This window comes from Lynx rufus, unplaced genomic scaffold (assembly GCF_022079265.1).
Source record: "Lynx rufus isolate CCGP_SWC_20201006 ecotype Redwood Valley unplaced genomic scaffold, mLynRuf1.p SCAF_2, whole genome shotgun sequence".
In the NCBI taxonomy this organism is placed as follows: domain Eukaryota; kingdom Metazoa; phylum Chordata; class Mammalia; order Carnivora; family Felidae; genus Lynx; species Lynx rufus.
In genome coordinates this window covers 8,809,381-8,824,754 of record NW_025814834.1, presented here as the reverse complement: position 1 = coordinate 8,824,754, position 15,374 = coordinate 8,809,381, and the positions used below count along the sequence as shown (strand labels likewise).

Below are 15,374 nucleotides of genomic sequence, written 5' to 3'. Positions count from 1 at the left end.
CTGTGGAATGTTAGAATTTTAGAGGTAGAAGAGATTTTAGAAGACATCCAGTTATATATTTGTGTTTTTTGTTTTTTTTAACCTGTTGAGAACTCATTACAGCAGAGATCATGCGTTTTGTTTGCTTGGCACTACTTTTAAATGTTTAAATTAGGATAATGGTTAAATAGCAGGAGATTTTATGCACAGTTTTGAATTTCTGGCTTCCCTTGAAAATTTTAGCTCTGGCAACATTGAGCCTGTGGGCCCACCCGGCCCCTCAGCTGGAACAGAGCAGCCACTACCCCATGACATGCCTGGGTGTGCTGCACACAGCAGCTTGCTGTTCAGTCTCAAGGCCTGCTGGGCCCATATGCATCTCCTGCCTGGCCCTGGGAGGCACTTGCTATTACTGCCCAAGCTTATGTAGCTGAATCGTGCCATTTAGCTAGTGAATTTAACGGTGAGAAGAATGGTCCTTGACAGCAGTCTGAAAAGTAGTCCGCGAAGTATATACGGTAATGAAGGGCTGTGGCATGGTTAGCAGGTTCCTCTGAGTCTTTGTCACGGGTGGGCTTTGTTTTAAGCCCCAGTGTTTATCATCCTGAGTGGTCGATCAGATGTCTGTGCAGGTGCCTGAAAAACCAGGGGAAAGAATGGCAGATACATAGCCAGATTCAGTTTTGAAGAGTCATGAGAGAGTGTGGTTCGTAGGTTGCTTGAATAATATTGGTAATAAAGGACAATAGAAAGTATTGCTATCCTGTAGAACACATAAAAATGATATTTCCATTTAGGGAGCCGATTTCATGTATTTTTAATAGTGTATCAAATTCCACCAACAACAGTTTTTGTTTCCTGCAAAGTGGGGAACGCACTGGAACATCCAGTTCCTTCTCCTTTGTCCACACATCTCATTCCCCAACGTGGTCACTGAATTTAATGTTCACTTGGGACTTTAGTGACTTAAATTTACCAAGAAGTGTGTGCCCTTGAGATGGGTTCTTAGAGACTGCCGTTGCCGCTCCTGATCTAGCACAGGCCCCAGGATGATCTCTGGCACTGGAAAGCTAGCATTTCACTCAGTGCCCTGCAGGCTCGTCAGCCTCGTAACAAGTGGCCCTTCTGAAACCTCTCCTGGGGTTCAGTTCTCCGTTTGTTAATTTCTTGTGCAGTTTCTGATTATAAGGTTCACTGTATAGCAGTCACGTCCTTCTATTGCGTTTTGTAAAGCACAGTTACATAATTCTGGTCTCTGAACTGCTACATCATGTGGTACTTAGAACCTTCATGATTAATCTATAGAAAATCTCTCCTGAACAGACCTAACTAAATAGGGGGTATGTCTACTTGCCATGAAAGCTCACCTTCTTACAGAATTCTTTCATTTTTATTATACTCGCAGCGTGCAGCTTCTCCTCATCCATCAGTATAAGAGGAAATTATGTGTATTGTTTACAACACGAGCATTTTATTTGAGGCTGTTTGTTCCCTATGGGTGGGAATCAGATCCCTGAACATTGTAAGCATATAGCAAGGTTTTATTTTTCATATCTGAGTCTGCATGATTTTAAGGGTTAGAAATTATATGTAGTAACATTTCACTTTGAATACATTGCTCATGGTAAATATAGTATAGTATTAAGACTTAGAATTTGAAATTATAAATAAAGAAAATTTAGTATCTATGAGCACTTTAAAGTCAGCTATTCAGTCATAATTATATAAATATGCAATGCCTTAATTTGAGTTTATTTGGGAGGGTGGCTGGGCTTTTTGGTGGTTAGTCGGGTAAATATTTTAATGATTGTATTCCTAATAGGGCAAAAAAGACGTGGCTCAAATTTTCAACAATATTCTCAGAAGACAAATTGGTACAAGAACTCCTACTGTTGAATACATCTGCACTCAACAGAATATTTTGTTCATGTTATTGAAAGGGTATGTACAATATAACAAAATTTATATTCTCAGTTGAAAAATAAAAAGGAAAGATGGTCTTAGGCAAAAACACAATGGTGAATGTGGGAAAGTATTTTCTCTGTAGTTCAGTCATTTCATTTTCCCATAGATCTTGAACACATTTCCCTCTTTTTTTTTTTTCTTGTTTATTTAGAGAGAGAGAGGAAAAAAAAAATGAGCGGGGGAGGGGCAAAGAGAGGGAGAGAGAGAATCCCAAGCAGGCCCCACACTGTCAGCACAGAGCCTGACATAGGGCTTGAACCCATGAACTGTTGAGATCATGACCTGAGCCTATATCAAGAACTGGACGCTCAACCGACTGAGCCACCCAGGTGCCCTGAACACACTTCCCTCTTAAAATTCAGCCAGTGAGTTCAATTGAATTTGAAAATACCTATGGGAGTTTAAAGGTGGATGAATCGTGAGCCCTTAAAGTCTCAGATCCTATGCAACTGAAGAAAAAAGTCTTCTGTGGTCTTCTTTCTGTTCTCTAGATTTTAGAAGTTTATTTATATGAAATATCAGTTAAATCATGTGCTTAAAGACATCTTTGGCAGACATGCACACTGTGAGGCTGTGAAAGCTGCCTAGTAAATGGAGCTTGGATGCTACATAGGTTGACTCTGTTCAGTCAACAAAGGACACGCTTATGAAGTAGTGCTCTTTGCTTTGTACTTGTTTGTGTCCACTCACCAACCGACTTGGTTAGTAATTGACAGTGCATTTAACTACTGGGCTAGTAAGCAGGTATTTGTGGTAGTCTGTCAGTATGAAAAAAACAAACAAACAAAAACCAGAAAAGCCTAAAAACCGAAACCTCAAAAGAAAACCAATCCTCTTCTCCCTCATCAGTGAGCCTCCCCGATTGGCAAGGTCACCTTATTGCTTCACACAGGAGTTGTTCGCCAGCTCTGGGTCTGGTGTGTATCTGTTTGTCCCAGCGTCGGTGCTGTTCTATTAACTTGGCGGACAGGCATTTTACTGGCATGACTGTTGGCGTGAATCAGCTTGCTCTCCTACCGCTCGCATTGTAGCTTGCCTCCCTCTGATTCACATCTCTGTGGTTTAACACTTCCCCCAAGTTCAAACTTGTTTAGACAAAGCATGAGTCAGTGCATGTGTTTGATGCCAGCATTCTATTTCCTTCATTCTGTTTCTAAATCTCTATGTTGGTTGCTTCTTCAGATGTTGCCATACAGAACTTTTGGCATCTCATTTTTTGTTGTTACCAATCCAGAGTTGTGTGTGTAAGCATGTAGTGAGTAGTTTGAAATTTTGGTGTTCTTAGAGCACCTTCCAGATGCCTTTGTGTATTTTTAAACTGAGTATTTCCTTTTCCGTAGAAAGCAGTGGTGGTTAAAAATCATAAATTAGTTTGCCTGTGTTTTCGCTTAAGAGTAGCCAAAAGAACGATATAAAAGTTGTTAAAGTAAGAATTTTAGGGTACAGTTTATCTTTAAATTATCTTTTTCTTAAAAGTTGACAGCTCTCACGTGAGTGGCTGCAGCAGAAACGTCCTCCAGGGAGGTGAGGAGAAGCCCGGGTGGTGCAGCTGGTGCTGGTGCCCGTGCCCGCCAGCGCCTGTCTCCCCGTCCCGTGTAGCCCTTAGAGTGGAAACTGTGCAGAGAACTGGAGGGAATAAAATAGCCATTTCCTACCCGTCACCCAGTGTGGACGGTTATTGACATTCTGTCGTTCTTACTTCACATGCTTTGCCTCCTTTTTTCCCTCCTCACACATAAGATTCCTTCAGCGTGCATCCCCAGTACATAGTGCACCCCAGGATTTTTTTTTCCCCTACCATACTCGCCGTACTATTTACAGACCTAACATTGTCTTGTACCCAATGTTCAGATGTCCCTGATTTTCACACACAAAAGTGTCACTTTTCAGTTAGTTTGTTTAAATCCAGTTCCACGCGAGGTGCACAAACTGAATTTGGTTAATATGACTCTTACATTTTTTTTTTTTTTTAATGCCATTTACTTGTTGAAGCAACGGGGTCATGTTTTGTAGAAAAATCACATATTTTGAATTTTACATCTCTGTGGTTTCACTTAACATGTTCCTTTGTCCTCTTTTCTCTTAAATTGGTGATCAGGTCGTTATGAACTCCAGTTGTGGGGTTTTTAAAAATATACTTGGTGTGTTTCAATCCATCACAGTCACGATGTCCAAATTTTTATATCCAAATTGCGTCATCTTGGGCCATCGGGAAGCTCCTTCAAATTGGCTCTTGTGTCCTTTTGGCAGGACCCCATCAGTCTTTGATAGCTTCCTTGCTTTCTGGCACAAGACGTCCCGTGCTGATTTTGTACAGATTCCCGCCTCAGACCTGGAAACAGCCATTTCTTCAAGGAGCCTTGTGAGCTACCTTTTAAGGTTTTTGTACTTCACTTAACGAGTCTAGACTCCTCTCCTGCAGTGTGACCACTGCGTAGGCCGTAAGTGCTTTGACGTTAGCCATCCGGTGGAGTCACTGTGCGTTTCAACATAGGCTTGTCGCTAGTGTTAGGCTGCATCTGGAGGCAGCAGTTTTTTCCCCCGGTGACTTAAATGTGAATGTGCTCTCCACTCTAGTGCTAACAGGTTGTACGGCATAACTGTTTGCCTTGTACTCGATAGTTGATGGCTTAGTCATTTAAGACAAGCTTGAAAAACCACTCAAAACCTGCCCAGCTTGTTGTACCAAACTGTCTTACTCTTGTCTTTCTGGTCTCCTGCTTGTTAAATTCAGATCAGCGAAGGTGAATTGTTTGACCAGCCACTTTGTGGGCAGACGCTGTAGTCACCCAAGCGCCAGTCAGCCTGCTAGAAGCTGTGCCCTAAGTGATCCAGAGGAGTCCTTTCTTGAGGCTCTGTGATGACCCTGTGTGTAACAGAAGGATAACACTGCAGATAACGATTAGGACTGTGGGATAACGGGGTGCGGTGTGGGTTTAGTCAATAAGGCAAGGGTTGGTGGAAGAGGTGAGACTAAGGATTGAAGTTCCAGAGGGTTTAGAATTCTAATAGGAAAAAGGGGAGCGGGTCCAGGGACAGGAATGAACATGGTGATTGGCAGCAATAGGGAGATAATTGGAGTGCTTGATGGCAGAATGGGCGGTGACCTTTTACTGAAGGAGCGGATCTCATGAGCCTGGACGTTTAAGCCCGGAAGTTTGTCTTTATTTGATGGGCAGGAGAAATCATTTTGAACTCCTCAACTGGAAATGCTGTTGATCTACTTGTGTGCTGGGTAAATTCGTTAAGACAGAGCTTAAGCAAAGATGCTGGTTCGGGAGCACTTACCTTTCTCTAGGTGTGGGTTAATGCAGCAGTGGGAATGGATGAAAGGGAAATGAAACTAAAATGTTTCAAAGAAGTCTTACAGAGGACCAGTGGTGGCTCTAAAGATAGAAGCGTTGAGAAGAGACGGAGGCGGGAGGTTTGAACTGTTCTGTCCAGTGCAGTTCTTCCAAGCTGCAGGCGGTCATTTCATTTTGCGTTAACTTAACACGTAAAATTCAGTCCCTCGGTCAAACTAGCCAGATTTGGAGTGCTCAGTAGCCACGTGTGGCTAGTAGTAACTGCAGCTCTAGGACGCTTCCGTTAGCGGACGAGGAGGTTCTGCAAGACCTGTCTTAGACCCGGTTTCTGAAACCACATCATGGTGCCAGAAAACAGAAATGAGGAAGCAGGGGAGGGCGGCTGTTCTGTGGAGGGAGAAGAGATTCGAATTTTGAGATGTAGTGCTACGGTAGACCTTTCACTGAAAGTGTCCAGCGGCAACAGAAAATGCCTGACCTAGGGTCCAGGAGCAGACCTGAGCAGGGATTTAGGAGTCACCGGGGGCGGGGGGGGGCATGCCCCACCACCAGCAGGCTGGCGGCACCAGAGGGATGCCCTCGGCCAGGCAAGAAAGAGGAACAGTCCGAGGGGTGGAAAGGAGAACTGAGAGAGCTTTTTCTTTCCTTTTCCAAAGACAGAGATGCAAAGGTCAGCACCATTGGGACACTAAGTAGTGGAATTTATGTCATGAGAGAAGTCTGTTTTGGCCAGGAGGAGGTCCTTGCTAGTTGGATGTGGGGAAGTGCAACGAGCGCAGGAGGGTAGAGGGGACGCCGCGTGGGGAGGACACGTGGCCAGCACGTGCAGCCCGAGAGGCAGTGGGAGGGTTGGGGGCGGTGGGGCTGAGAGGAAAACGGGGCTCCTTCCTGACAGAGGGGAGACGCAGCCATGGGTGCCGAACAGATGCCAGGGCGTCCCCAGTACCCACTGCGAAGTCCCACAGGACCTCCTCGACAAGCGCTCTGTGACCGCAGGGTCAGGCCTTCGGCTTCGTAGGCTTGGCATTGCCAAGAGCCTTGGAGGCGCTGTTTTGACTATTGACTTGAAACAACGAAGTAAAAATGCTGCTTATTTGATAGACCTACGTAGATACTCTGAGTTTGGGAAACGATTTTGTTTGTTTCCTGTTGTGTTTTTTTAATTCAGCTTTTGGGTTTTCTGAAGTCTTGATGGCACCCCACGTAAAACGAATTCGTTTGGGGGTGTGACCCCGAATACTTCTCCTCAAGTCTTTTAGCTTCAATAAGGAATGTTTATTTATGTGATCACTCCCATGCCTTTTATTTTTCTTTGGGTTGAAGCAGTTGTTGCCAGCTAGGTGTGTGTGTGTGTGCGTGTGTGCACGCACGTGCGTGCACACACCCTCTGGAGTAAACCCACTTGAGCTCACCACACCCTGCTGTGACAGAGATGCCTTTTGTAACCCACTCTGGTCACTTAATTAAGACACATCTCAACTTCCTGTTCTAAAAATGTGAACGGTTTAGTGATAGGGGTTTTGAAACAGCAATCATGGTTGGTTTGTTGTTTTTTTTTTCGTTTTGCAGGTATGAATCTCCAGAAATAGCTCTAAATTGTGGGATAATGTTAAGAGAATGCATCAGACATGAGCCACTTGCAAAAATCATTTTGTGGTCAGAACAATTCTATGACTTCTTCAGATATGTCGAAATGTCAACGTTTGACATAGCTTCAGATGCATTTGCCACATTCAAGGTAACATAAAAACTGTAGAATTCTAAATATACTTGTGAGATTAACCAGTTTGCTGTTCTTTCCTAAACGTCTAACCTCTGAGTCTATACCCGTCTGCCCTCTAGCGGCAAGAGAGAAGATCTGCTTTCCGTGTGTGTGTGTGACTTAGGTGTGTGCAGTAGAGTCACAGCTTCGACAGGGTGGGAGGGTTAGATTGCAAACTCTGTCGAAAAGTACGGTCAGTATGGTCACAAGTACACTTTTCTGTGAACGTACTCATCAGCCGTGGTATGTTGATACACAGTGTGTGGGACAAACGAGTTTTTCTCCTGTGTTGGAACGTACTGTCGCAGTTGCTTTGGTTAAACACCAAGCCGTTGTCTTCTGTTCAGGGCCATGCTAATTTGGAGTATGCGTGTCTTGAAATATTAGAAGCACAATCAGGGCAGAATTTTCCACACTGTGGACAGGCCCTGGGGAACAACGGACTTAGCTCTCCGTCCCATGTTCATGCCAAAGCTTATTTATTGAACGCTCGGGGCAAGAGGAGCAGAATTGCCTGCCCTGTTCACGTTTTTATGTGGCCTCCCTTCCCAGTACGCCCTATCGCCCTGTTCTATATTTGTATAAATTAAACGCACCTAGGATTCCATAGAACTGTACAACATGCAGATTTTTATTTTGAATTGCAAGGTTCTGTGCTGTTTACGGTAAATAAAGCAGTAATATTTATTAGTGTTCCTTGCAATGAAAGTAAGCCTTTATATGTTACGTTCCCTTATATAAAATGTCTGACCTCATAGGTGACTATTTAGAACCTCTACTTTAATCAGGATTTAACATACTAACCTGCAGACCGCTATGCTCAGGAACCATGGACACTCTTATGGTGAGAAGTAGCCACTTCCTCGTGAGGGTCAGTTTTAGGAGGGTAAAGAGCCCTTGAGATAATGAGCCTTGGTCTCTAGGTAAAATATGTCCCTCACAGTGAATGAACACCCTTAAAACAGGATGAAAACCTGGGCACCTGGCCATTAGGGTTTCACCTGGAATGAGAATAAGGTAATAGCGTGAGAAGTACCCGAGGATTTATTTTCCTGAAACTATTAAAGAGGATGTCAGGAGCCTTAGGTAAGGTCTCAGATATTTATATGTCAATTCATAAAGCAGAATGAAATGAATTCGAGATTATAACATAAAGTGACAAATCTGATGTCTTTGTGTCACTGCATTTTGGGGCTAGGACTCATAATTAGGATATATTGGTGGAAGGGAATGCTCCATTGAAAAGCAGCAGGCCTGTTATGAAGGGAGGTGTGGTAATACCGCATGTTGGGAAGAGATCCTGTGTAGAAAGCAAGCCATGAGCCGCGAGCGGCCACTCTGGGAGAGGTGGGGGTGGGGTGGGAAGGAGAGGAGTGGGAGGGGGGGTGGGGGGGCACAGTCGTACCTCCCAGCCCAGCGGAGTGCTCGATGCCATGCTCCTGGCTCAGGTGGCACGGCTGGCTGACGGGAAGGGAGACGTGTTAACACTGTGCCAGAAATGTGATTCACAGAATCTGACAGTCTCGATTGGCCTTGCTGATAATTTCATTATCAGCCCTCAGTTAGGGCTGCTTCTTTGAATTCCATTCTCCCCAAGGAGAAAATGGTGGTGATGGAATCACTGTGGGTAAATCAACCCTGTCAGCTCATGTTAAGCCAGAGAGGAAAAGACTGGGCAGAGCCAGGCAGGTAGTGTCTCCCTGAAGAAGGGAAGCTTTCAAAGATGGTTCAGGATTTGAAGGATGGACTCTGGAAGAGACCGTGTTTGTTGGGAAGCTGGCTTGGCTTCTGTATCTCAGCCGCTCCTGATTACGCAGAAAAGGCAGCGCTCTCTAAAGAGGCCCCTGAACAGAGAGCTGCCCAAGACAAAATCAAGCAGAGCCCAGACCAAGACGACATGTGAGAGAGAGGCACGGGACCTATCAGAACACACCTTCCCTCCCCATCCTTCCGAGAGGGAACCCGGTCAGGGCGGTGAGAGTCTGATAGCCTCACGCCAAAGGTGCTGAGGGGGAGGAAGAACTCTCCTGTCCCGGTTTGCTGGCATCCTTTTTGAGAGAATATTTGCATCACGGAAAAGGAGGGTAGATCCGGGGCTCGAGCTCTCCTTGAAGAATGTGACCAGACCTGTCTCCCCAGAAACTGCACTGTGCACAAAAAAATTTGAAGAAATGCAGCTCATCCATAGACTTGAATTTACAAATCTGTGGAACGGGTGCTGGGTCTCAAAAGGAAATTAAAACTACCCCCTCTAAATTAAAACTAACAAGATCCGTAGCTTGAATGAATGTGTACTAAGATAGTAACTCAGTGGCCAAATATTGTTCATGATTTCTTTTTTGAGGACTTAAGGAGACGGGAGGGGCATCAGAAGGCCAACGAATATATTTCCAATTTTTCCAGAGTAAAAGAAGGTAGATTCCCCAGAGAGGCTGGTGGAGCTTGGAGCTTGATGTTTTACCTGTGTAAGGTTCTAGGAAGTGTTTCTAAAGAGATGATATCTGAGCATTTTGGAAAGGAAACCGTGTACCCACAGCCAGCATGGATTCACGAAGAGTAAGTTCAGTCATATTAATCTCATAGTTGCCAGTAGATGAGGGTACTCAGAGTGTGGCTGCCTGGGTTCAGTTCCCGGCCCTGCTGCGGATTTAATCTCAAGCTCTTCATCTGTTAAAATGGAGGTAAGAATGCTAGTATGTCAGGGTAATATTGTGTCCCCACACAGTATGTGTGGAGCAAACAGTAGCTATTAGAATTACTCCTTTATAACTATGAGGATATACTGGATGTTGAATAATTGTACAGATCTGTTTCGATGGAATCAATGAAAAGACAGGAGCTAGGTAGAATTTCAGTGTAGTGATTTACATCTAACTAAAGGTCATGTGCATAAGGTGCTGCAAAATGGATTGCCATCACCCTGGAGAGAAATTTCTAGTGGATTTCCAGTGGGCTTTGTCTCAGTCCAGCTGAACATTTTTATTAATGACTTAGATAAAATGTGACAAGGCCTACAACTTCTCAAATGTATAGGTGAGAGCTACAAAGGGAAAGACAGCAGACCGTGGTAATCCTAAAATAAGGCTTCAGAATGATCCAGAGAGGCCAGAATGGAACAGAGCAAACTGAAGACTTCCACTTGAAGACCCAACTCTATAAATAAGGGATGTGGGAATAAGGCATAATAATATAGTCAATACTAAATATAATAGTTGCTAAGTATAACAATTACTAAAGTGCAGGCAATTTCATACCCTACTCAACCAACTCTCTGGGGGAGGTATTTTTACTGTCTCCTTTACAGAGAAAGAAACTGAAGCCTAGAAGTATTGGGTGAGGTCAGGCAAAAAATGGGAGGCCAGAATTTGAACCCAGGCAGTCCGCCTACAGAGCCCACTCTGAGTACACAGAATTCTGAATACGTGCAGTAAAATTAAACAGTATGATGCTGCTGCCCCAGAGCTACATGTGACCCCGTAGTGTGTGACCTAAGGAGCTGTTGACGGTCTGGCCCCACTGTGAGCCATTAAGGTAACAGCACATAAATGTGTTCCGTTCCAGGCGCTACACTGTAAGAGGCACATAGACAAATAGATGGCTTTCAGAAGACAGTAGATGGTGAGGGGGACTCAGATCCTGTCTTTCGAGGAGTGGTTAAAGGAACTTGGACGTATTTAGCCTGGAGAAGAGAAGACTCGGTAGGGACTTGCCGTGAGAGCACTTCATGTATGTGGAGTGGGGTCCTATAGAAAGTGGGTTGAACCTATTTCTGTCGGCTCTGACGGTTTCTGGAAATAACCTGGGGACAGGTTTGACTCTAGCACAGGGAGAACTTTCTGTTAAGAGCTCCAAAAGTGAACCACACACATTTGGTAGAGTTGAGTCTCTCGTCCTGGTACATGGTCAAGCATCAAGGAAGAAATTGGGCCAAACAACTTGCCAGGGCTCTGTGAAATCGAGCCCCGGGGTCAGCAGCATTTCTTCAGGGATCCCAGGGCTGTCCTTGCAACATGCTGTGTGAGTCCCAGACCCACTTTTAGGAATCTTTCTAAATTCAGTGTACCCTAAAGGTTGGTGCTCAATCTGCTGGGCTCAGGAGATGACCCCTGTCTGCCAGTGCTACCAGGGCCTTGGATGTACTGGAATTTAGGGAGGTGGGAAATCAGATCCTGCTTCCCCTCCCCACTGCTAGCCGACCCAGCAGTTCGTGGTCTGGGACCATGTGGCACGCTGGAAATTTTGCAGCTCACTGACCACTGACTGCATGACCTTTCCCCCTCATCTTCTCTTCTGTCGGTTTCTGTCCCCGACCCTGGGGGAGCCCTCCAAAGCATGTGGCTCCAGCTCCTAGGGTGAGATTCCTTCTCATCGCTCAGTAGGTAGAGGCTCTGCCCAAGTCCCCACCTCCTCTCTTCCCAGCTTGGAATCAGCCTTTTTCTCTGTGCTGGCTCTCGGCAGTTCTCCTCTCCTACCAGTGTTTCACTCTCCTCTCCAGGCCCTGGTGTGGCCCTCTTAACAAGGGGCTTTCGTCCTGCTGTGCATTGGGGTCCGTCTCCTATGTTAGCCGTCTCAGAGCGCCCCTTCAGTCTCTCCTGCTCCAAGGCCATTGAGATTTGGTTCCTACATTGGCAGTGGTTTCCTGAGTTTCCTGGTCTCTTTAAACCAGATGATAATGAAGAAAATCTTTCCTAGTTGGGGAAACGTTGGAGGTCCCCTTTTCGTGTGTGGCCCAGCTGCGAGGCTCTTGTTCCTACTTGAGATCTATCCTTCAGAGTAGTTTTCTTACTCAAAACTTCAGTAAAAATGTATTGCACAACGTGTCTAGGAATTTTGCTTTCTAGAGCAATATCTTCTACCTTCCTGTTCCTGAAATTCAACTGTAGTTGAGAGCCATTGTCTCTAAGATCCCCTCCTTTGCATTCTCTTCTGTCAGATTATGGCAGAGCAGTGAACACCAAGTTCTTTTCTCTGTACTTCCTTCTAGTGGTCTCCAGAATGATTTAGCCACAAAAAAAGTAGAAATGACACATAGTCTTATATGGATCCTGACACACTAATCCCTTAATCCGTTTATTCATTTGTTCATTCGGCTCATTCCACGAGTCTGCCTACCCTGTGTCAGGCACTGTTCTTTAGGTGCTGGGGTTCAACAGTGAGCCAGACAAACCCCTGCCCTTGAGGTTCCTACACCGGGGGGACCACCATAAGCAGATTGCAGTAGCTATAGAAGGAGGAGGTGCCTTTAACAAGCATGCCTCATATATTGCCCTCAAGTTCTCATGTACCTGTCTCCCTAATAGCTGACCCTGTGGGCCACTACACTAATATAAATTCTCCTCTCCCCGCCCCCGTCTCCTCCCCCATACTGGGAAGCTTCATGGCATTTCTCTTCCAGCTTCTTGAGGATGCTCAAACTCCCGGTTTTCTAATTTTGTCTATTGAATCCCCAAGGGGGATTTGGAAAAAATTGCCCAAGAAAGGCATACGATGCGTACCCTATCCAGCAGTTTGAACACCTGTAAATCTTTGGGGTGGAGTTAGAAACCTTCTTAAAAGCATGCTTTAAGGATTGCTTGATGTGATGTTTTCCCAAACCTGTTTCCTGATTTTGTTGGTTCATTCATTTATGTATTAAATATCACACTCTTCTATGTGCTGGGTACTGCATTGATGCTGGGGATTCAAAGATTCGTAAAAATAGACATGAACGTGGTATTTATAAAACTTACAGTCTAGCATGGGAGATGGCAGTCATGTAATCTCACAGACGTAAAGACAACTTTGTCCATGCTGGTGACCAGTCTGGAAGCTATGGCAGTGATGTGGGGGCGAGATCCGAAGGTGGTCAGTAGGTCAGCAGGCCAAGGGGAAAGCCTGTGTGAGGAAGGCCTTTTGGGAAGGGCAGTAACAAAGTACATGACAGAAGAGCTCCCTGTAGGGTCTCTCGAGACCTGCCAGCTCCCCACAAGGGAACCAGAGCTATAGCATTTTCCACGTGCATTTGGCCATGGGACGTTTCCTCGAACGTTTCTCAGGACCGATCTTACGCTTGGACATACCTCAGGAAACAATGGTTCGTTGTGACCTGGGCCACTCAAACATAAACAGCTAAGAGAACAAGGAAAGTTGGTTCGGAGAAAGGGGATTATTGGCACTAACCTCTCCAGTAGGCCGCTCTAAAGGAATTTTATTCCATAATTCACCAAATATTGACCATTTATGCTGTCCTGAGTTCCCATTCTCTTTCCCACGTGGTGAGAACCAGGCTAGTCATTGCTAACTTTTAGGTCCTTAAAGGCAGGGGCCACATCTTTTTGTCTTTGGAGCCCCAGCACCTAGAACTTTACCTGGCACATGGTATATGTTTTCTGAATGAATGATCCTGGAGTTGTTTTCTGGGAAAGCCACGTGGTGAGGAACGCAGCTGGGCTCCAGGTCACTCTGATGTTTGATCCCACACTTTGGCAGCCTTGTGCTTACTTAGGAGCTAATGTTTATACCACAGTGGGGCTTTTTAAAAACAGTCTGTCTCCGGCAGCTCTTTCTGCCCACGGGTCCTGTCCCTGAGCCTTAATAAAATCACCTTTTTGCATCCAAAAAAAAAAAAGACTTCATTAGATATGAAACTAAATATAACAGAAGTTAGGAGGAAGAAAATGGAACCTCCAGTACTTTTTCTAATGAAAGAAATTCCCTCTTTCTCCTCCAGAAGCAGTATTCTCTTTGATACTTTACCACAGTCATTTACTTTTCTTTCACTTTATTGCCATGTTCCCTTTCTTTGAATTTGTATTTCTCTTGCCTTATGTGTTTGTTCTTAAATTTTTCCTTCTAAGAGCTGTAGACCCGCGACCAGTCATCACCATCACAATCACAGTTGCCAGTTATTAGTGATTTTATTTGCTCTTCCGTAGAATCCACATTTTCAGTACAACTCATGTGCAACTGTTTTTAAGTATAGTGAGTTTTAACAACAGTTTTTATCAGGTAAAATGGCGTGGCATGTTGTAGGATTCTCTTTCTAAAAGAACTTAAATGCAGAATCGCTGTAAAATAGTGTATTTTCTTTCTCTAGGATTTACTTACAAGACATAAATTGCTCAGTGCAGAATTTTTGGAACAGCATTATGATAAAGTAAGTATATGAAATTCTACTTTAAAACTGTAAGTTTTGTACCAGAAATGAAAGATTGAAATTAGATTGTATGCCGGATACTTATTTTGCATATGTAATGGTTATAGACGGTGCTGTAATCATTTCTCTACTGAACTAAGGTATTGACTGTTACTTGGTCAGAAGCAGAATTTTTATCTTTTGATTGACACGCTACCCTTCTTTTCTTGCTTTAGGGGAGGAAGTAAAAGCCCTTTGCTGCCAAAGGACAGTATACATTTTTTTTTAATATGAAATTTATTGTCAAATTGGTTTCCATACAACACCCAGTGCTCATCCCAACAGGTGCCCTCCTCAATGCCGATCACCCACCCTCCCCGCACCTCCCACCCCCCCCATCGACCCTCAGTTAATACATTTAAGATAAAAAGAAAATTATTATCAAACTTTAAGTTTCCCTTCCTTTCCATCGGCTGCCCACACTGCTGCCACCTCCGGGAGAGAGAGGGGGGCGGCAGCTGTGAGGGCGAGCAGAGCACTTGCCTCGGGAAGCCCTGCTCCTGCCGCTGGCTCCTCGGGGCCATGGCCGAGGCCATTACCCCGGGGATTCAGAAGTCCGTCCTCTTTGTAAAGTGAGGACACTGGGCTAGCCCAGCAGTTAGAGTTGGTGTCCGACATCCTGAGCGACATAAACAATTTTGAGTGCCCTTGACCCGCACAGCAGCCTTCAGGTCCCAGGGTCAGGTGCTCACCCCCACCTCGCACCAGCTCTGCCCCCGCCGTGCCCACGGGCGCATCCTTAGGCCGGACTGGCCTGACTTACACGCCGCCCACAGCCCGACGATGGGTGTTCTTGGAGAAGTCAGGATAATAACAGTCCGCTTGAAATTCCCGTCTGACCCGCGAGATTTGGCGTGGGCTTTCATTCTTCACTAGTCGTTCGAATTTTTGAAATCTTAGGCACTGCTGATACTTCATTGTTCACTTTACTCTTCAACTAAATTTCAATTGTAAGCTTCTCAGAGGCAGAATCTACGCTTTCGAACTGCGTGTTCGTCTCTCCCTCCCACTCGGTAGCATGCAGTGCTGAGTGCATCCCGGTCCCTCAGAGACAGTCTCAGGAGGGGCTTAAACGTTGCCGGTCAGGTTTTTTGATTTTCCACCGGGATGTGGTGTGTGTCTTTGTGCGTTGGTTTCAAACGGCAGCACAGTCACCTCACGGGTGCCTTTCTGCAGCAATTAGAAGTGT

The 15,374-nt window shown here is 45.1% G+C and overlaps 1 protein-coding gene across 2 annotated transcripts in view; it reads left to right on the top strand.

Moving 5' to 3' along the window:
- Positions 1–15,374, top strand: part of CAB39 (calcium binding protein 39) — an 87,639-nt gene that overhangs the window by 63,326 nt on the left and 8,939 nt on the right. For both annotated transcript variants that reach the window (XM_047084608.1, XM_047084609.1), the window contains exons 4-6: positions 1,802–1,920; positions 6,819–6,987; positions 14,087–14,146. In XM_047084608.1, coding sequence (XP_046940564.1) covers positions 1,802–1,920; positions 6,819–6,987; positions 14,087–14,146 — 348 coding nt within the window. The remainder of the gene's footprint in view (positions 1–1,801; positions 1,921–6,818; positions 6,988–14,086; positions 14,147–15,374) is intronic.